This window comes from Jaculus jaculus, chromosome 2 (assembly GCF_020740685.1).
Source record: "Jaculus jaculus isolate mJacJac1 chromosome 2, mJacJac1.mat.Y.cur, whole genome shotgun sequence".
Lineage (NCBI taxonomy): Eukaryota > Metazoa > Chordata > Mammalia > Rodentia > Dipodidae > Jaculus > Jaculus jaculus.
Window position 1 is genome coordinate 123236717 of NC_059103.1, and position 23395 is coordinate 123260111.

The following is a 23395-nucleotide window of genomic DNA, read 5'->3' on the forward strand; positions in this document are numbered from 1 at the left end:
CCTCCTGAATGCTGGGACTAAAGGCAAATCAGCCTGGGCTAGAGTGAGACCCTACCTCAAAAAAAAAAGCAAAAAAAGTTAGCAGCAGCCCCATTCATTTCATATTCACTGTCTCTTCAATGCATCAAGGGGCATAATCAAACAAGTGATCTGGACCCTGCAGGGGCAAATAAGTAATACTCTGAAATTTTGCACAGTGACAAAATAGCCTATGGATGCACTTCTCAGAACATATCCCTGTTATGAGGCAATATCGTATTGTATCGTTGATATTCTAAGTAATAGCTAGTGGGTGTGTAATATATGATAATCTCACAACACTTACCTGCCACGCACTACTTTGCAGTATTCTCCAATCTAGTTTGAAAGGGCTGTGGTAGTTTGAATGGATGTCCCCCAAGAGATTCAGGAGTTTATTAAAGTTTGTACTTTAGATTTTTTAGCCGCCTCTGGCTGGAAGAGGTGGCACTGTGCACAGATCCTGGGATCCAGCCCTAATATGTTATTGGAGGCAGATCTCAATTCCAACATAGAGGTATTCAAAGTACCTGAGCTCTGCCTGGGGTTCCCAGAGTGTGCTTGCTTTCGGTGGTGCTGCTGGTGGTTGCTTTTCTGTGTGGCTCTGTGTAAAGCAGGCCAGCTTCTTCTGCCAGTAGGGAACTTCCCTTGGATCTGTAAGCTTCAAATAAACCCTTCCTCCTATAAACTGTGTCTGGTTTGGAGGTTCATCCCAGCAGCATTGGAGCTGGCTATGACTGGGGACAACAGGTGACTTTCATTCAAAGTCCAATTAAGGAACACGCAAAGAGAAAGAATATGTATGGAGTGAGAATCCTTTAATAATTATAGTCATTTCTAGAATACAATAAATACAGAAATTGTAAGCAGTATATGCAACAGTAATATTTTCCATAGACACAAATAACACCTACTTTAATACAACTTAACAAGCAAACAATTTTTCTAGAAATTATCACTGGGGAAAAGCAGCAAAAAAGAAGAAAATTATCATTAAATTAAAAATGATTTATTTTTGACCCTAAGGATTGAAGTTCTCACTCAGGTGGTCCATCAGCGGTACAGAAAAGCTGGACAGCAGCTCAGCTGCGGGCAGCAGCAGTCTGAGGCTGCTCCGACTGGAGTTGTTTACCAAGATATTCCCTAGAAAACAAAAACAAGGTAACAAGATAAATTAGAACTTCAATAATACTGCTAAGATCTAAAACACATTGATAAAATATTACTCCAAGCTAACTTTTCTAGGTTTCAAAAGCACTGGTACTGTACGAATGCTACCCATTCCCCACACAAATGAAATTCTGCACACAAATGATGGAACTGGGCAAAATCTCCTTCTTTAATCCCATAAAGGACTCACTGCTGTTGCTACTTCTACCAGCTAAGTTCAGAAAGCAACTTCTTTAAATGATTCCAAGTGGTCTCAAACATAAAAAACAAATTTCCTGATATAAGAAGATATAGATAGCCTAGAATGAACACAAGGGCACATACAAATTAATAATGCAGTAATGTAAAGAATCAATACTACCGGTGCTACTATTATGAACACTTGTTATGTACTGGCACATTCTCAAGCCTACACAAGAAGGCCATACTGATTCCACAATTATAAGAAGAGCTAAGGAACAGATTTTCATTCTGTAGATGGGGCAACTGTGGCTTAGAGCAGTGGTCTCCAAATTTATTAGCTACTACTTTCCTTTAGGAAATAAACTGACAACTAGTCATGGTGGCATGAGCCTGTAAACCAAGCGTTCAGGACACAGGGGCAGGAAAATTGTAAGTTCCAGTTACATACACACACACACAAAATTACTGACCTATATAGAAAAGAAAGTGAAAATGCCCTCATAGAATGTATATACTTATCTTGAAATCACAAAGAAAAAGAATGTCTGTTATTCTATAACTGATCTTTTCCTTATCTTCCTGTCAAGAAGAAAGCATGAGTTTTGGAAGAGTGTGCCATGCCCATTGCCAGGGCTTGTTTCTCTCAGCCTTCGGCCTCTCTCTGCTCCTCTGGACAAGGCTGTGATAGCACAGGGGATGTGGGGCAGGTGGAACAGTATGCTGGCCCTTTCCCTTCCTGTGTTACTTATGGGGAAAAGCAGAATCACATTTATGAGGATACAATGGTAGCACCCAAAGATGGCTTCTTGGTGGTGTATACGTAAGGAGAGGCCAAGTGACCATTTGGTGGGATAGGGAGGAAATGAGACTGACGTGGTCCTGCTGCTCACCTGCCCCACCATGTGTGCTGATATATTACTTGTTTTATACACACACACATATATTTTACACACACAAACATATACATATATAGATACATTCCTACCCATGCCTAAGTATATTAAGCTTGAAATGAAATATGCTTCATCTTAAGTAAGGGGTTTAAATATTCCAATATTAAGCCCTAGACTGTTTAGTGTGGATCCTTAGAAAACATTGTATAAGTGAATTCAAAGACATCATGCTGCCCTTCAACTACAACAGTCCCTGGCATTTCAATAAAGGGCTTGAGTCAATGACCACATTCTAAACACACATTTCTGAGACAAGTGGCAAGGGTACACGGTGAAGCCCCCAAGAGCTCCGGCTATGAAATGCTGGGAGACCACAAAGGGTCTTGATTTGGCCAGTGATTATCACTTGCTAGAGACCTTAAAGGAACTGCACGGCAACCCCAATTGCTCACTGCCAAAGCAGACATCCAGCTGCTGAAGGAACTGTCCAGCCATGACTTCCAAACAGCTTGTCCTGGATCCTTTGCAATCACAAGTCTCAGTGTAATCTACATGACCTGGCAATGACTTCCACAGGTTTCCAAAAGAGGAAACTTTTCCCTAATGGCCCAGCAGAGATTATTGTGACTGGTACAGAAGAGACAACACCATGACTGGTGTAAGCACAACCTTTCATTTAATTGCACAAAGGTCTGCTTTTATTGGTATAAAACATCTTGTTCTGGCTATAGAAGCAGGATGTTTTGCTCACTTTGGGAATCAGCTGAGAGACAGCCTCATAAGCCGCCCCTCCTCATACTGCAACATTGGGCCCAAGAAAGACCCCTCTATATCTTTATCTTGCCTACTTTTATTTTATCATCAGTAGTATGGGCTTAGCTATTAACACAAGTCAAGTAGGAAGCATCAGAAACAGCAAAGGCAAAACGGCGATACGGCTGATGTCCCAGCAAGATTGGCAGCTGCAGCAGCGTTAACAGCAACAAATGTAGTTGCAAAATTCTGGAGTGGTCAGGTCATGGACCAGCAGCAGCAGAAACAACTAGGAACCACACAAGAGAAGGCAGGGCAGGTAGAGAGTTCAGGCACATCAGAAAAGGTCTGTAAAACAGTCGAAGAAGAAACCCTAGAGACCCTGGCTGCTGGCAAAGTTCTGCAGGGCTGTCAGGCCTTAAAGGTCACAGGTCTTAGATGCTAAGGCCCAGCAGCTATAACACTAATCACTGGAAACGGATGAGGAGTCCTAACTTCTGAAGCCTGCACAAGAGTTGCAACACCACCACAGAGCTAAGCTCTCGGTGCCTGACGCATGCCTGACAGCTGTAACACTACAAGGTGCCAAGTGCTCTGACAGGAGTTGTCCGCTATGGCTAGTAGCTGCCACAAGAAGTCGAAAGTGAAAAAAAGCTTCTCCCCAATTCCTACCTAGGAAGAGCAAAAAAACACCAGGCAGCTGACTGGTAAAAAAGCAAGAGAATACTAAACAGTATAGGTGACTGTTATGACAGAGAGTCTGACAACACAGCTTCCTCCTCAACCTCTTCTGTAGCTATTTATCTTCTGGGTCAAAGGTACATACTGTGGATGCTAGTTTCTTCTACATTCTCATTTTTCATATGTACAAAGTGGTCAAGGGGATTCTACTTCAGGACCTATGAGTCTGACACTTAGAAAAATCAATTCTTCCTTTCCTGGCTGTCAAAGGGTTATATATTTTAGGATTTAGGGTAGGGTAAGGATATGTATGAAGTAAACTCACAGTTCCATCTGGGGCGCTTGAAATATAACTATAATGGTTTGTATTGATTGTCAACTTGACAGAACCTAGAATCACCTAGGAAACAAGCCACTGGTCACACATGTGAGGGACTGTCTTGATTAGGTTAACGGAGGTTGGCCAGACCCACCTCAACTTTGGGGTAGCACTACTTCCCAGGCTGCGGTCGGGACTGTATAAAAAGAGAACTGGCTGAGCAGCAGCATTTATCAGTCTCTACTTCCTCACAGTGAACCAAATGGACCAACAGCCTCAAGCTCTTGCTGTCATGCCTTCCCCATGACAGACTGTAACCTTGAATAGTCAACTAAAATAATCCCTTCCCTCCATAAATTGCTTCATGCCAAGTATTTTGTCCCAGCTATGAGGAAGTAACCAATACATCTACCAAAGAAGATCCTCAAAAAGCCATTGGCAAGAACTGAATCCTCTATGTTACAGCATGTGGTTGGGTAAGGTAACAGTGTGCTAAATTGTGTTCAAATGAACAAGTATACTACCAAAACAGTTCTAATCTATACAAAGCTTTTGGAGAAACAGATTATTTTAGATTTAGCCATCAAAACATTATATTATAAACTGCTCCACAGAACCCCAAAGGGAATATGTAGTCATAACCCAAGCTGGCCTCTGAACCCTTTTAGGGCCTCAGTTATAGACAGTTTCATAGCAAGTGCCTGTGTCTGGGAACAGAGAAAGCTACTACCATTATTCCATTTATGACAAGCCACCACAGAAACTACTCAGGCGAAAATTTATAGAGACTAAACAAATACTACATAGCATCAATCATAGCAAGAGCTGTTTGTTAAAGATTCGTAAGACTGCCAGACCCCTGCTCAAGCAAACAAGAACCAAGTTAATACAAGTATAGATGAAAGACAGTTACTGTAAAAGACTTCAATGAAATTTCTAAATTCGTGACCTACCAAGATTAAATCCAAATAATATAAACAACTTAAAAAGACCCACAACAAGTAATGAGGTTGAAGCAGTTATTAAAAACCCATGATGGGACTTCTGGATTCTACCAAACTTTTAAGGAAGATCTATTACCAGTATGCTTTTCAAATTGTTCTTCAAAACAGAAAGGAAAGTAATACTACCAAACTCATTTGTTGAAGCCAGTATTGTCCCAATACCAAATCTGGAGAAAGGCAGGGTACTAACAGCAAGAAAAGCCACAGACCAATTTCCCTGATGCAAAAATTCTCAACAAAAACTTGCAAACCAAATTAAAAACACATTAAGATCATACAGTGACCAAGTTGGTTTCCTCCCAGTGTTACAAGTTTGATTCAACATATGCAAACCAGTAAATGTAATACATCATATAAAGAAATTTAACAGAATCACATGATCATCTTGATAGATGAAAAAAAGGAAAACAAAAAAAACTCCTGAAAAAGTTTACCATCCTCTGATGATAAAAATTCTGAGGAAATTAAGCCAGGAGTGGTAGCACACACCTTTAATCCCAGCACTTGGGAAGCAGAGGTAGAAGGATTGCAATGAGTTCGAGGCCACCCTGAAACTACATAGTGAATTCCAGGTCAGCCTGAGCTACAGACCCTACCTCAAAAACAAAAAATCTGAGGAAATTAGGAATAGATATATCACTGTAGCCAAGGCTATGTCTGACAAATTTACAGCCAACAATATCCTATATGAGGAAAAAAATGAGAACATTCCCTCTAAAACCTGAAACAGGAAAGCATGGAAACCCACTCTCTCCATTCATTTTCAATATAGTGTGCCAAGTCTTCAGTTTATGCTGGGCAATGATCCAAATATCAAGTGATGAACCTGATGCTCTCTTCACCCTTAAGTTTTCTTAGTCTTACATTCTGTGGTGGTTTGATTCAGGTGTCCCCCATAAACCTAGCTGTTCTGAATGCTAGGTTCCCAGCTGATGGATATTTGGGAATTAATGCCTCCTGGAGGGAGTGTATTGTTGGGGGCGGGCTTATGGACTTTATAGCCAGTTTCCCAATGCCAGTGTTTGGCACACCCTCCTGTTGCTGTGGTCCATCTTATGTTGGGCAGGGGGTGATGTCCACCCCCTGCTCATGCCATCGTTTTCCCCTGCCATTGTGAAGCTTCCCCTCGAGCCTGTAAGCCAAAATAAATCTCTTTTTCCCAGAAGCTACTCTTGTTGGGTGATTTCTACCAGCAATGCGACCCAGACTGCAACACATTCTAAATATAATTCAAGAGAAGGGAAACTATGATAAATCTCTTTTTAGGATAAGTTTTCAAGGTGGACTCTGCTTACACCACATCCTTGTAACAAATACAAACAACTTCTTGTCAGAAGTCTAACAATGCAGGGCTGGAGAAATAAATGGCTTAGCAGTTAAGGCATTTGCCTGCGAAGTCTAAGACCCTAGCTCAATTTCCCATGACCCATATAAGCCAGATGCATAAGGCAACACATGTGTTTGGAGCTCAGGTGCAGTGGCTGGAGGCCCAGGCATGCCCATTCTCTTTTTATCTCTGCTGCTCCCCCCCACCGCCCCCGCCTCTGAAATAAATAATTTTTTTTTTAAAAAAAAGTAGCCTAACAATGCAGACACAAGCCCCTCCCCATACTGCACATGTGTAACTGGATTTGCTTGTTGCTGGGGCACATGTTGCAGGACTGTGGCTCCTACTGATAAGGAGCCAGCATCTTCAAAAGGAGAAGAATTTGGGCTGGAGAGATGGCTTAGCAGTTAAGTGCTTGCCTGTGAAGCCTAAGGGCCCCAGTTCGAGGCTCCATTCCCCAGTACCCACATAAGCCAGATGCACAGGTGGCACATATATCTGGAGTTCGTTTGCAGTGGCTGGAGGCCCTGTTGAGCCCGTTCTCTCTTCCTCTCTCCCTCCCTCCCTCTCTCTCTCTTTTTCTCTGGCTCTTTCTCTCTCTGTTGCTTGCAAATAAATAAACTAATTAAACTAAATTTAAAAGGAGAAGTACTTGCTGCCAACTCGTATGCAGGATTCAAAGAGGTGCATGCCACAACCAGAGTAAGAAAGCATGAAGCAGTAGGCAGGGCTGATCTAGTCATAGGGAAGGGCAGATTTGGGTAAAGAGGAACTCTTCTTGAGTGTAGGCCAGAGCTAAACAAAGTCAGGACTTGGTTACAAATGTTTAGATTTTTGAGCTAATTTAAATTCTCAAATACCATAATTTTTATAGGAAAATAAACTGTGAATTTTGCATGTTGCTTTTATTACAATTCACTTGTCTTATTTTATTTTATTTATTTATTTTTTTGGTTTTCTGAGGGAGGGTTTCACCGTAGCTCTGGCTGACCTGGAATTCACTATGTAGTCTCAGGGTGGCCTCGAATTTACAGCAATCCTCCTACTTTTGCCTCCCAAATGCTGGGATTAAAGGCGCATGCCACCACGCCTGGCTATTTTTATTTTTTTAGTCAGCCTACAAAACGATAGGTTTCATTATGGAATTTTCATACATAATTTGTCTTTACTGACCCTCTCTTCCTCTCTTATATCCTTCCAACCCCAGGATGCCTGTTGATACATATTCACCTGAAAGCATCTCCTATTATGTATGGAGCCTTCTTCTAGTCATCATTCACAGTTGAGCAGAAATGCTATTAAGGTGCTATCTACCAGGGCAAAACTACCAGAAAAAAGTTCACTTAATAATAATATAGAAAAATAATAATAATATAAAAATAATATAGAAAAATCTGAGTAGCCCAGAAAATAAACAGCAAGGTTAAAATAAATTGTAACTGGGATGGAGGGATGGCTTAGCAGTTAAGGCATTTGCCTGCAAAGCCAAAGGACACAGGTTTGATTCCCCAGGACCCACGTTAGCCAGATGCACAAGGGGGCACACACATCTGGAGTTTGTTTGCAGTGGCTGGAGGCCCTGGCGTGCCTATTCTCTCTCTCTCTCTCTCTCTCTCTCTCTCTCTCTCTCTCTCTCTCTCATAAATAATTAAAATAAAATATTTTTAAAAATAAATCATGTAACTACACAGTAACATTTCCTAGTTCATTTGGGCTTTTCCAGGTTACAGTCCATCATGGCAGGGAAGGCATGGCAGCATGATCTTGAGGAAACTGGTCACATCAGTTCATAATGAGGAAGCAGAGAGCAAGGAATGCTAGAGCTCAGCCAGCACACTCCTTTTTATATAGCCCAGGACCCCACCCCATGAAATGGTACCCATTCTCCACAATTAAGGTGGGTCTTCCTACCTCAACTAACCTAATCTAGATAATCCCTCACAGATGATTCTAGGTACTGTCAAGTTGGCAACCAATATAAACCATCTCATTATGTCAACACACTGAGCGATAGTGTTGTGTTTGTAGGCAAACATACATTAGTAATCAACCCTCATTATATTCCCATCACTTGTTATATAAGCTTTCATTTGACATGATGTAAAGCAAAATAATCCAAATAATCTTTCTTAGTGGGGGCTTTTTTTATTTCCTTGCTAAAGCTTCAACCATAAATTTTTGCTACAATAAATCAAGGGTCCCTACTTATCACAATATAAAAAGTCAACTTTTATACAGTGATGATTTTCTAAAGTACATTATTTCATAACTCTAAGGTACTTTAAAAGAAATCTTGAACTTTATACCAGTAAGTCAACAAGATTACGTAAGTCATGGCTATGCCAACACCCATATTTTCTTTATTAAAGTACTCATAATCTACATTGTGGTTACTAAAAAAAAAAATAGGTTCAATATCTAATACCATACAAATATGCAAAATTAGGAGAAATAGAACTGGTCCTTTTTGTGTAGTATAGAGAATACTAGATTTAGATTTAATATCCCTTTGCAAGTGAATTGGATGTGTCATGAGATTACATGTTACTCTGAGCTTCATCATGTATTTAAAAACTAGGGGTTGTACTACTATTTTTTGCCCTCTTTACAGCTGTGAAAAAAAATTCACATGAGACAATAGATATAAAATAGTTGTTAGTGCTAAATAAAAGACAAAAAACTGGGAAGGTATATAGCAAAAGGGAGTCTTGCAGAGTTCTGATTTCCCTAGAAGTCCTTTGCTTACCACAGAGAAGGCCTTTCAGTAAAAGAATCGTAACCCTAAACCTAAAGTCACTGTGGGAAATGGGGGTGGAAAAGCATATATTTCCACCAAAAAAAGAGCTACAAGCAGCAGGTGATGATCAAATGAGGCAAAATGAATACAAGACTAGGTAATCAGCCTACTGTGGCTGACCCATTAGTTCTCAGGCCTTGTGAAAGAGCTCTGATTGCTGGGCAAGCCTTCAGTACAAGCAAGGATGTGAAAGGAACAAACAGAAGGGGGAACCAAATAATAATAGAAAAAGTAAGATGAAATCATTCTGCATCCTGCAGGCTTTGTGGATGCAGTTAAGATAACAATGGCAAGGTTTGGGGGACAGGAACAATGATCAACAGACAGGATGATGGAGGCAGGAGGCAGGAAGCAAGAGTGAGCCAGGCCAGCTCCATAGCAGTACCATCTGCATGGAAAGCAAAGCCTGAAAACCACCTCATAGGAGAGAACTTGAGATGGGTGAGGAGGATACAGCAACCATGCACCTGCTGGGCCCCACTATGTCTTGCTGAAGAGCCTGATGAGGTAACAGCAAATCTAGAATTTGGGTTACAGAGACCTAGGTTTAAATCTAATTCCTGTAAGTGGGAGATCAGGGGGAACTGTCTATCCTCATGGCCCAGAATTCTGATCTATAAATCTGAGGATAATAATGCCTATTGTAAAGAGATGTGTAAAGAAAAAGTATGCCCCAAGTTAATTCCTCTTTAGTGCCTCATTTAATGGTACTTTCTTCACACAATTCTAAAATAGGATTGCCCCATTCCATCCCCACAATAACTGAAGATGAGGAATACCCTAAACATTTATGAGGAATCATTTAGTCCTATTCCCAATCCCTAAATTACAGGTTTGAACATAGTATGTTTAAAGCTTGGCTCTGAAGAAAACTCACATTCAGTGTGAACTGGACATTTAGACAACAGATGTTAGAACTATACAAGTACTGGGCAAGGAAATGTCTGGACCCATTTATTAGTAGAAAATCCACACCTGATTTCTCTTTTTGGGTAACAAGCTCACCTACCCCTTGTTGATTTTCTCCCCCATCAATTACCTGGCTGCTTGAATCTTCCATTTCTCACATTTTAACTTCCTTCTGGCAGCATGTATACACCTATTTTCTTTTGTAGCTTGGGTGTGTGTGTATGATGTATGCCAGTGTGTGCCCCTGCAGTACCCCATATGCTTGCATGCAGTGGGGATGGCCAGAGTGGAACTACGGATGTTCCACTTAGTTGCTCTTTTGTCTTATCTTGTTTTTGAACTAGGGTCTCTTTTTTTATTTTATTTTTTTAAATATTTTTTTGTTGTTCATTTATTATTTATTTATTTGAGAGCGACAGACACAGAGAGAAAGACAGATAGAGGGAGAGAGAGAGAATGGGCGCGCCAGGGCTTCCAGCCTCTGCAAACAAACTCCAGACGCGTGCGCCCCCTTGTGCATCTGGCTAACGTGGGACCTGGGGAACCGAGCCTCGAACTGGGGTCCTTCGGCTTCACAGGCAAGCGCTTAACCGCTAAGCCATCTCTCCAGCCCTCTTTTTTTATTTTATTTCTTTTATTTCTTTATTTCTTTTATTTGCAGGATGCAAGGTTCCATCAGTTCTTCAGTCTCTGCATCCCTGTGGAACTGGAGTTATGAGTGCTTATGGCCACACCTACCTATATTACATGGGATCTGGAGATTTAAACTCGGGTAGTGTCAGGCCCCCTTATGCTTACTGGGAAATACACCTACCCTCGGAGCCACCTCTCCTACTCGAAGCATCTATTTAAAAACAGATGCTAACACAAATCCACAATCTACCATAAGCTTCCACCAAGTCTTAGTATCCCTACTCTCGCTCAAGGAAGCTTGTAAGCTAGAAGATTCCTACAAGGCTTTCTTCACTTTATCAACATCCACTAACCTTTGCAATCCCCTCAAGGGCCCTGGCTTAAGTCACCATTACACTTAATACATCCAAGGTATATTTTTTTCAGTCCTCTCATTATATGTCCCTCTCCTTAGCACATTTTAAAATCAATGTTCACTACTCACACATCCTTGAAGGAAATTTTCTTTGCTTCTATAGTATCATATATTCCTGGGTTTCTGCCAAATTTCCATTCAATTCTTCTTTGGGGTTCACCAGTCTTTCTCTTCACCCATGTTCTCTGTGTAGTACCTACTCTTATCATTTCTAACCACATACCCCTTTAAGAAAATGAAAAGTATGAAGACATTTTCTTACTGCATTTCTAACTGCAGACAATTTCAAGTTTATCCAAAAACCTCCCATACTCTACTTCTGCTGAGGTTTATTTAAAATATACACACAGGCCCATGAAATAAAATATGCCCAAAAAAACCAAAGATGCAACTGCCATATTCACTGAAAGAGACCAGGTGGAACTTAAAAGCATTACAGTTAATTTTTTTCCACTTCTTAGTAGCCAAACCTTCTCTTTTGTTTATGTTCTACTGATTCTTCAAAACTCAGATCAAGAATTCATTTGACTATGAAGCTGATCCTAATTAAAGCTACACTATGAATGGGATCCACAAACATTTACTCTTTAGTGATGACAGCTATGTGTGAATTCTGTATTTGACTCCAAGTTTACTTAGAAAATGCTTCATCAGAACTAGAGAGATGGCTTAGGGGTTAAGGCGCTTGCCTGCAAATCCAAAGGATCCAAGTTCAATTCCCCAGGACCCATGTAAGCCAGATGCACAGGGTGGCATCTAGAGTTCATTTGCAGAGGTTAGAGGCCCTGGCACACCCATTCTCTCCCTCTTTCTTCTGTTAAATAAATAAATAGAAAATTCTCTATCATACTTCAAGATGTTTTACTGCCAAAATGTTCACTTACTTTTCCATTATACAAGCTAGTATTTTGCAAAAATCAATTTCTGTTATGCTGTAATTGCCAAATCAATTGTAATCAGCAGTACATAGTGACTAGAAAAATACATAATACAGCTTGGAGAAATATCTCTGAGCTGAAGACTTTGCTTATCCATTAAAGACACTTGCTTGCAAAGCCTGATGGCCTAGGTTTGATTCCCCAGTACCCACATAAAGCTAGATGTACCAAGTGGCACTTGTGTCAAAAGTTCACTTGTTGGGCAGGAGGCCCTGGCACATCCATTGTCTCCCTCCCTTTCTGTCCCTCTAATAAGTAACTATTTTTTAAAAAAGAAATCTCTAACTAGCAAAGCAGAAGTAATTTTATAGCAACTGACTGCAAAGTGCTGGAGACAACAACTATAAAGAATTCCTGGTTACTTGTAATCGGGTAATTATTCACTTAGCAGTGCTATGTGTCAGTCTCAGGTCTATGCATGCTGGACAAGCCTCTCATTGTACAGCTATACTCCAAATCCTGATATTTGTTATCCATACAGGTATATTTGTAATAGAACAAATGAATCTAAAGATATTTTTTCATTTAAAAAAGGTACCTTCATTGAAAAATGTCATAAGAATAATGTGGAAAATAACAGGCACTCACAGATACCATAATTTTCTAAATCTAAAAAATGTTAAATCTAGACATGTTACAATGTTTATTAATATCACATAGAATCTTTTGGTAGCACGGTGATTACTCAAATATCTAAGGGACTTTTATCTTCAAGTTCATAAATAACTTTTAATGACTGTGTTTATGGGTATACACTTATAGAATAACCTAAGCTAACATATCATGAGAGAACAAAGCAGCATATCCAAGCCCTTGGTTTGATGAATTTTTTGTTATATTAGTTTTGCTATGTATACAAAAGACCTAAAAAGGGTAACACTATAATTTATCCTACTCAAAAAAAGGTTTAAAAAGAATCTAGAAATACAAACAAAAAACTTCTCCAGGAGATCCTCTACCTACAAAATTCAGTGTTTCTTTCCTGAAGTCCTGAGCTGTCCATATGCACATACTGCTGCTTCAGAATTAGAGGCTGTTTACATTTTAAATCATTCTGTAGGAAAAAAAAATGATGACAGTTTATGATGTTAAATTGGAAAAGTATGAATGGAAGTATATACTAAAGTTCTCTAAAATAAATGACATTAATTGTAGATTTTGCCAAATTTATGAACAATTCAGCACTGCTAAAGAGAATAAGGGATTGACCAACAATGCCATGATAGGGAAGGAAAAATCTGAGATGTGTGGTATCATTTGGAGGAAGGCCTATAAGGAAGACTGCCTGCTCTGAGCCTCCTGAGTTAAAGGTCCTAGTGTGTATCAACTGTCTCCCTTCCCCCCAAATTCTATGATAACTCTATCCCTCCAGGATCACCACACCTACTCAGAATCTCTGTAATCCATTATTTTATGTCAATACAGATGTCCAATGAAATGGCAGAAGCAAGGGTTATTCTAAAACACATATATTCAACAAAGTAATTTGGAACTCAATCAACAACTGTGAAAAAAATTATTTTCATATGGTATATAGCTCTAAATCTATGTTTTTAAAAAACTTAAATTTTACCTTCTAAAAACTGAATAAAAAGGCCCATAGAGGGCTGGAGAGATGGCTTAGCAGTTAAGTGCTTGCCTGTGAAACCTAAGGACCCCGGTTCGAGGCTCGGTTCCCCAGGTCCCACGTTAGCCAGATGCACAAGGGGACGCACGCTACTGGAGTTCGTTTGCAGAGGCTGGAAGCCCTGGCGCGCCCATTCTCTCTCTCCCTCTATCTGTCTTTCTCTCTGTGTCTGTCACTCTCAAATAAATAAATTTTTTTAAAAAAATTTTTTTTAAAGGCCCATAGCTATTTCATGACTTCAAAGGTATGTAATATACACTTTAAATATAATTTTGGAATTATATTTAAAAATTTAAATTTCTCACAGAAAAAAGTTAACTGGTAGTGTAACACATACAGACTAGAAAAGTCAAAGCAAACTGAGTTGTGCCAGCAATCTCAAAGCATGACCTTTAGAGTTAACAGGGCTATGGAACATGTCCAGAGATGTCAGGCATACACAATTATATGTAATTATTTCACCGACAGTAATATTTAATTATTTGAAAATTATGTATTTCACTTGGAATACTACAATAAATTCTTTTTAAAAACTGATTTTAGAGCTGGAGAGATGGCTTAGTGGTAAAGGCGCTTGCCTGCAAAGCCAAAGGTCCTAGGTTCAATTCTCCAGGACCCACATAAGCCAGATGCACAAGCTGGTGCATACATCTGGAGTTTGTTTGCAGCAGCTGGATGCCCTGGTGCACCCACTGTCATATTCTTTCTCCCTTCCTCCCTTCCTCCCTTCTTCCCTTCCTCCTCCCTCCCTCCCCCCCCTCTCTCTCTCTCTCTCTCTGTGTGTGTGTGTGTGTGTATGTCTTTCTCTATCTCTCTCTCAAACAAATAAAAATATTTTTAAAAACAACTCATTTTAACTTAAATCACTACAAAATACTAACAAGGCAGCTGCATTTTCAAGTTTGTATTTGATGTAATAATAAACAATTTCCAGAGAATTTTATTATATGCAATCAATAAATGTTTAGAAAATCCATAGCATATTTTAGGTTAAAACAACAAAAAATAAAATAAAATAAAATAAAATCACCAGGCATGATAACTCACACCTGCAATGCCAACACTTGGAAGCTAAAGTAGGAAGACTTACGTGAGTTCAAGGCCAGTCAGTGTAGCTACACGCATAGTGAGTTCCAGGTAAACATGGGCTATAGAATGAGACCTTGTCTCCAAAAAGCAACAACAACAAAGAAAAAGAAAAAAAAACAGTACCCTCACCACACACACAAATCCTCATCTTAGATAATTAGAAAGGTAGTTTTTACCAACATTGTTATAACAACTAGTTGGTATAAAGATACTGAATTGGGCTGGAGAAACAGTTTAGTGGTTAAGGCACTTGCCTGCGAGGTCAAAGGACCCAAGTTCAATTCCCCAGTATCCACATAAGCCAGGTGCTAAAGGTGGCGCATGCATCTGTAGTTTGTTTGCAATGGCTATAGGGCCTGGTGTGTCCATTTTCTCTCTATCTGTCCCCCCCTCCACCTCTTCCCTGCTCTTTCTCTCTCAAATAAATAAATAAAATATTTTAAAATTTTTAAAAAGATACTGAATAAAGATACGGGCCCAAACCATTTTTATATCTGAAGATATACTTTGCATTAGACTTACCTTCCCATGTGACATTTTACTCAGTCTAATCTTAATCTAACACAGAAATAAACTATTACTTAACTTTCATTCTCTGGTACAAAGAGCCATGAAAATGTGAAAGTCACAATTCAATTCTAAACTTATGAAGAAATTAAAGGAAAATATACTAAGCTCCTCCGTTCAATGCAAACTTTATTACCCTTAAAACATCCAAGTTACAATAGGTTGAGACACAATAGGGAGAAGGAGAAAGGACATGCTCATCACCCAGTCAATGATAAAGAGTAAACAGACCACATTCTATCAGTAGAGATGCATAACTGGGCATAGAAATGCACTTTGAGACTAAGGTTCCTAAGGTCAAGGGGCAAACATCCAAATTTTAATTCATCTCTTCTTTTACTTCCAGAATAAACATTCAAGAAGACAATTTCCCTCCCCTCAAGATAGCTATTACATCTGACATAAATTCTTTAAGAGAAAGAAAAATTAAAAGAAAGTATTTGGGGCTGGAAAGATGGCTTAATGGTTAAGGCATTTGCCTGCAAAGCCAAAGGATCCCAATCAATTCTCCAGGACCCACATAAGCCAGACACACAAGAGGGTGCATGCATCTAGAGTTAGTTTGCAGTGGCCAGAGGACCTGGCACACCCAGTCTCTCCTTCCCTCCCTCTTTCTTTCTCTCTCAAATAAATAAATGAAGTATATATTTTTAAAAGTATTTTTATTTACTAAAGCAACAATTATATCTCAGCATCTCTAATTTCAACAAAAATGGAAAATTAAACTGTTACTTTCACGGAAAAACATCTGGGAAATGTAAGCTCACTAGTCACAACAGCCTCCAACTCTTATTAAATGTCAACATTCTTCAAATTAATTCCATAAAGATATAAACAACAAGATGCTAAAATGCCAAATTAGTCAGTTATGTTGAAAAATCTAACTTAAAAAGATAAAGCAAGGTGAGAAACTCAGTGGCATACTCTATTTTAATGACACTGAAGTTTTCTCCTCCTGCTAAATTGATTAAAAGCCATCTTTGGAGTTCCATCTGCTTTGATACCATTCTTCTTGTACCAAAGACAGGAAAAAGTACAAACATTTCATCCCATCAAGAGATGCTAGCACAGCGCTAGAAGCTACCACCTAAGCTCTTTTCACTGTCAACCTAAGATCACAAATAAAACCAACAAACAGTCTTGCTTTCAGACTTGTCCCATGATCCATTCTCCACAAATAAGCCAAAGTGATCTTTTCAGAAACAATCAAATCTTGCCATTACTCCATTAAAAGAAAATAAAACTTTCAATGGCTTTCAATGATCTCCTAATTCTCAAGCAATGTCTTATAAGGCCCTTTATAAACATTCCTGCTTTCCTCTCCTAAGTGTATTTTTCCATGCTGGTGCTTTACTATTCCAAGTTAGTTTCTCAATCTCCATATGGACATACAGAGCCAGAGGGTTTTTTTCTGGTAGGGATGCTTGTACACTGTAGATGGTTTGTCAGAACCCCTAGTCTCTACCCATTGCATGTCACTACCATCCCCAAGTATCACAATCAAATGTCTCCATGCTTTAAACAAAACAAGCTCGCTATTGCTCCCTTGACTTCTCTCTCATTTCTTCTACCTAAATGGCTGGTTCCTTATTACTATCATCTGAGCATTACAGTTTGGCCTAGTCAGAAGGCCTTCTCTAAATGTCCTCTGTAAAGTTACATCAACTTCCAGCTTGTTTTCAGTCCAGTATTCATCATCACAGGAACACTGCAAGCACTCAAGAAGCCACTGTTATACAAGTGCCTAAATGTCATGTGCCCCTTCCAGTGCACCACTAAATTTTTCCTTTAGAAATGCTGGTCGCATTTCTGTGAGTGATAGGCAATATATACTTGTTCCCTGTACCTTAACAAAAGTAGTCCACAACTAAAGACTCTTCTGTAGGTGAAGAATAGAGAACATTTTGAGCTGTATAGAGTACTGAATAGCCATCTACAGCTAAAAGCAGCCATACCAAAAAGTATTCTAATTTGTTCTATCTGGAACACAACAGGCTCACCATTATATCCAATCAATCAGCCTTAAAGGAGATACAAAAAGATCAATAATCTGTTTTTAAAATAAAAAGACAAGAAAAAAAGTAGAACTTGGCTACTTCAAAAGCAAAAGGTTATAAATGAGTAAGTGTAAAAGTGGACTCTGAGTTACTCAATCAGTTTTCAGTGTTTTCATGTGAACTGGTAAAAATCCAGTCAGGTTAACCTTATGATGAAAAAGAACCCTTGAAAAGCTTCAGGAATCAGTATTCCACCTATATATCATTCAACTCCAGGAAATTTTCATTCACTTTGGTCTCAAGGGCCCTTGCAGTTACTTCTGCATTAATTTCTGATACTAATTTTTGCACCTGTCTTAACACCATTAGCGCAGTTCATCTCTTAAAATTATCATGCCCTAGAGCTGGGCATAGTGTCGCACACCTTTAACCCCAGCACTTGGGAGGCAGAGGTAGGAGAATTGCTATGAATTCAAGACTACATAGTAAATTCCAGGTCAGCCTGGGTTAAGAGTGAAATCCTACCTCGAGAAACTAAATTAACAAATAAATGAGAAAAAAAAATGATCATGTCCTTGCTGTAAATTAGCAAAATATTCCTCAACTTTTATCTAAAATCAGATTTGAAAATGACCAGGCATAGCCTTTACATAAGAACACTCAAAGGGGCAAGGGAGCAACGTGCAAGGTATGGCGAAGTAGAAGCGTACCAGTTGTGCACCATGAGCTTCTGCACAGCCAGCAGAGCGTTGTAGCGGACCTGCTGGTCTTCATGATGCATGTGGTTCATTACCAGCTGTTTTCCACCAAGCTGCTCAATAACCCTGCCAAACAGAGGAGATGGGATGAAGAGGGCATACTTACTTTCAAACTGATGCTAGAGATAGTGCAGTAAAGTAAAAACACCCAGAGGATTTCCAAAAGAAAAGCTGCTATTAACTACAGTAAACCAACACACATCTTTTACATCATTCTTTGTGAATCATGTATTTTAAGGCATCAAATATTTTGAGTTCTTAAGGTAGATTAAACTGATACTCTCATTTCTGAACCAGAAAAATATACACCTGTATACATCATAGACTTTAGCACTGCACATTAAAGTCTTCCAGGTAGCAGACTATTACTTACAACCAGTACTTCTAAAATGCTTAAAGTTAGTATTGAACATTATTCATAATATTAAATAGGCTTTTCTTTATACAACTTCTCATACTTTAAGATTTTTAAATGTATTGGAGTACAGTGAAGAATACAAGAGAAGAATAATCAAACATTAACTGAGTGCTTATTATGTGCCAGACACTGTGCTTGAAATGCTTTGCTATGTCATCTCAGCTACAAATCAGATATAATACATTTATTAAGTTATTTTACTAGTAAGTGACAAACAAGGACACCTCCATCATAGAGTGCTGTGAAAATCCAAGGCCTGCGTTCTGCACTGTGGTAAGCCCAGCTCTGCTGCTTGGATAATGAGACTGGTGTTGGAACTCCAGAGTGGCTGCACCAGGCAGCAAAGCTGGCACAAAACCTGCACAGTGTGGCTTTGGGATTTCTTTTCCAAACTGGCATTTAAAAGGTATTTCACCAGGCATAGTGGCACATGCCTTTAATCCTAGCACTCAGGAGGCAGAGGTAGAAGGATTGCCATGAGCTCAAGGCTACCCTGAGACTACATATTAAATTCCAGGTCATAAACCCTACCTTGAAAAATCAAAAAAAAAAAAAAAAAGGGAAAGGGAATGGGAAAGGGAAAGGAAGTAAAAAGGTATGTCTAAGGGTTGGAAAGATGGTAGCAGTTAAAGCACTTGCCTACAAAGCCAAAGGACCCAGGTGTGATTACCCAGGACCCATGTAAGCCAGATGCACAAGGTGGCACATCACCTGGAGTTTGTTTGCAACAGCTGGAGGCCCTGGCACACCTATTCTCATTGTCTCCTCTCCCCCCACCCCCATCTATCTATCTCTATTGTCTTCCCTCTCAAATAAATAAAAATATTTTTTTTTCCAAGGCAGGGTTTCACTCTATCTCAGGCTGACCTGGAATTCACTATGTAGTCTCAGGGTAGCCTCGAACTCATGGCGATCCTCCTACCTCTGCCTCTTGAGTGCTGGGATTAAAGGCATGTGCCACCATGCCCAGCCCCAAAAATATTTTTTTTAAAGGTATGTCTAACCTGCTAGTGTAGTTTTCCCAATAGCCCATTGTGGAGCTGGGCTACTGGCAACAGCCCCAAAGATAGTAAAATTATAATACATCATCAAAAAATCATAGCCAGAACTAGGAGAAGAGCCTTTTAAGTCCATTATTGAGCGGACCATGTCCAAGTCTCCTTTGCATAGGTACTGCTGAATCTAAACAGACAGCTGGGTAGCTCAGTTGGAAGCCTCAGGCTTGAGCTCGGCTGAACCAACAATGATCCAAATCCAAACATTTATAGCAACCTCTATGAAAGAGGGTTCCAGTGAGCTACTAGCTTTACTTTGGGTGGCAAAATGGAGATGAAGTTCCCACCAAAGTGGAATCCAAGGTGCTACTGGCTTGTGTTCTTGAATATTCAATCTCTATTTTAAGTGTGGCCAGATAGGTTTTTCTTACTTTATTAGCTATAAAGTCTGAGTTGACCCATCTAAGTCAAATATGTAAGACCCTACCCAAGTCCCCTCAACAAAAACTAGATTAAATAAGATTATGAACCTGGAGGCTATGTCAAAAGCAAGGAATATCTCTGAATAGAAGCCATGTCCCTTCATCATAGACTCCACAGCTCAAAGCAGTCTGTGGACTGCGGAGCTATCTAGACAGCAAGCATGTCAGAGTACAGACAGCACTAGCTGACAGCTCATGTTGGTAAATACAGTCCTCAAAACTCAGAATCTACTGTTTTTTGGTAGTGAGAGTTGAAAAGATACCAGTTTTTTCTTGAGTTGCCTTGTAGAACTAAGTGTTGTGAATCTGCCTATAAGGTCTCAAGAAAGTTTACTTAGCAAGTAGGTCCTGTTGTGTTGTTGGAACTTACATGCCACCACTGTTGGCAAAGGAGATCAGTCTAGTCAGGGCCATTGAGACAAAGGCTTCCAATTTGCCAACTACTAAGACATTTTCTAAACACTGAAACCTTTGGCTGTCAGGAGCAGAAAAACTTATGACCAGTTCCAAGAGTGACAGGAAGGACTTATACATAACATACATGTGTGTCTTCTTTGTAAGTGTGTATGTATGTACAGTATATGTGGTATATGTGTATGTGTGTGTACAGATATGCATGCCTCATTTATGTGTGCCCAGAGGGGAAAGCCAGGTGTCCTATCACTCATCCATGTTTCCTTGAGACTGACTCTCACTGAACAAGGAACTGCCATTTTCTGTCAAACTAGCTGATCAGTAAGCCCTAGTGATTCTTCAGTCCCTGTACCATGTAGAACTAGAGCTACAGGCATCCATGGTCATGCCTAACTGTTTCCACAGGTGCGGAGGAATCAAATCAGAGTGAATTATGCCCTCAGAGGCACTCAAGGATCTGCAACAGCATTCTTCCTGCTAAACCATCTCCCCAAGCCCCTCTGTGCTTCTTAATGGGAACACTCTCCTACCACGTTCACAGGATAGGGATGTGTACACATCAGACATAAATTTATCACATACACACAGATACAAAACAATGGATTGCCCAAAAGGCCCTCCCCATGAGGTTATATTAGCTCACCTTTCCACTTGCAATTAAGAAATACAAGGTGTAATTGAAAAGATGACTCAGTAGTTAAAGGTGCTTGCTTGCAAAGCCTGATGGCTGTGGTTTGATTCTCTAGTACCCATATAAAGCCAGATGCACAAAATAGTGTACATATCTAGTTTGTTTACAGTGGCAGGATGCGTTGGTGTGCTCATTCTCTCACTGTCTGCCTTTTTCTCTCTGTCTCTCCCCCTCAAATAAATAAATACAAGGAAAAAAACCCAAAATCTAGAAATGACAATTACTGCTCTTACTTTATTGCTATATTTCATGTGTGTTCATACATAATAATGGCTAGGACCATACTTCGCTCAGTGTATATCACATACTATAATAAGCACTTCACCATTTTATCAAAAATCCCTGTTGTTGTCTATGCCACTTCTATTGCATGTTCTTGTTATTTTCAAGATCTGTTGCTGCAATAAATAATTAAGTAAGAGATGGTGTAAGATGTTTTAATGTTTTCCTTTAAACTTGGGATGAAACTCAACTCAAACAACTGTTACTGTTCCCTCTAATGTTTCTTCTCATTTCTCTTCAAGACAAACTCCTTTATAGGGCAGAGACAAACTTCAAAACTAGCCAACAGGTGCCATGTTGCAGCTTACAAATTTTATCATATTAAGTCTGAGATGTTTGTGGTCATTGTTCCAACTCAGAAGAAATGCAAGATCAAAAGTTCTCTCATATCTAGGCCCAAAAGTGGGCTTCATATTACCTACTCCAAACCTAGAAGTGAATCTTCATAACTCATTCCACAGCATAAGCAAATTCTGCCCCAGTTGCAACTGTCATAACTTTGAAGTCAGGGTTACCAACATCCATCCATCCAATGCAGACAGACTTACTTTAAATTGGATTTTGTTTGTTTGTTTGTTTGTTTTTTGTTTTTTCAAGGTAGAGTCTCACTCTAAACCAGGCTGACCTGGAATTTATTATGTAGTCTCAGGGTGGCCTCGAACTCACAGAGCTCCTCCTATTTCTGCCTTTCAAGTGCTGGGATTAAAGGCATGGGCCACCACACTCAGCTTAAATTGATTTTGGGGTTTTTTTTTTTCTTTGGTTTTTCAAGGTACGGTCTCACTGTAGCCCAGGCTGACCTGGAATTCACTATGGAGTCTCAGGGTGGCTTCGAACTCATGGCAATCCTGCTACCTCTAAGTCCCGAGTGCTGGGATTAAAGGCGTGCACCACCACACCTGGCAAATTGATTATTTTTTTAAAGAAATTCATCAAAAATAATATATCCTCCCATAAATAATAATAATGCATCCCACAGGTACTGGGGAGGAAAGAGTAATTGCCCTGCTTGAAGGGCTACATACATCAAGTCATCAATATGGTGTATTTTATGATGATTAAGCATTTCCTATACAATAGAGACATGGAAGCCATGACTAATGATAGAATGCTGATGTTTTCAACCATAGCTCTGCCAGTGTCTTTCTTCCTCACATCCTAATAAGCCTCACATTTATTCATTTCAGCACTGCTACTTGAAAAATATGATAACTAACAGTCCTACATATATATCTTGGATAAAAATAAATACTACCATTAATACTAATAAAATCAAGTAATTATTACTGAATATTTACTATGTCCCTAGCACCACTATAAACACTGACTTTGGATTAACTGATTTAATCTTTCCACAGATCTCTTTAGAAAGAATATTGTTGGGCCAGGCATGATGACACATAGCTATAATACCAGTACTCAGAAGGCTAAGGCAAGAGCTTGTGAGATCAGTCATTTTATGTTACATACATAGCAAGATGCTGTCTTACCAAAAGGGGAGGGGGAAGTAATATTGTTATTTTAATTTTCTGGAACATGAACTTTTCCAAATAATGTAGCCCTTATACCAATTGTGTTTTTTCCCTTGATGCAATATAGCGCTTTGATTTTTCACTTTTTCCAAAAAACTATAACCATCACATTGTTGTCAATGTAAGTACATTTAATTCTGCAGACATATTTCAATACAATTTTTTGTATGTGCAAGTTTGTGAATGTAGAGGCCAGAGTTCAATAACATCGTGACTTCTTCAATTACCCTGCATCTTACTTGTTGAGACAAGATCTCTCACTTGAAACCAGAACTCACTAATGTGACTGGTCTAGCTAGTCAGATTGCCTCCAACACTGACTTGTCTCTTCCTCCTGTACACTGGGATTAGTGATGCCCGCTGCTGTACTCAGCATTTAGATCTTCACACCTGTGCAGCAAGTCCCCTAATCACTGATCATCTACCCTGCCTCTACACTTTGATACTTTCAAACACATAAAATTACATCATTATGTATCTACTGTAACTTTTCTTTACAGAAT

The 23395-nt window shown here is 39.4% G+C and overlaps 1 protein-coding gene across 2 annotated transcripts in view; it reads right to left on the reverse strand.

Moving 5' to 3' along the window:
• Positions 1–819: 819 nt before the first annotated feature.
• The window catches only part of Atp6v1h (ATPase H+ transporting V1 subunit H), a 105577-nt gene continuing 83001 nt past the window's right edge, over positions 820–23395 (reverse strand). For both annotated transcript variants that reach the window (XM_004653360.3, XM_004653359.3), the window contains 2 exons: positions 18031–18144; positions 820–1161 (listed from right to left, as the gene is read on the reverse strand). In XM_004653360.3, the coding sequence (XP_004653417.1) occupies positions 1101–1161; positions 18031–18144 (175 nt within the window). In that variant the 3' untranslated portion in view covers positions 820–1100. The remainder of the gene's footprint in view (positions 1162–18030; positions 18145–23395) is intronic.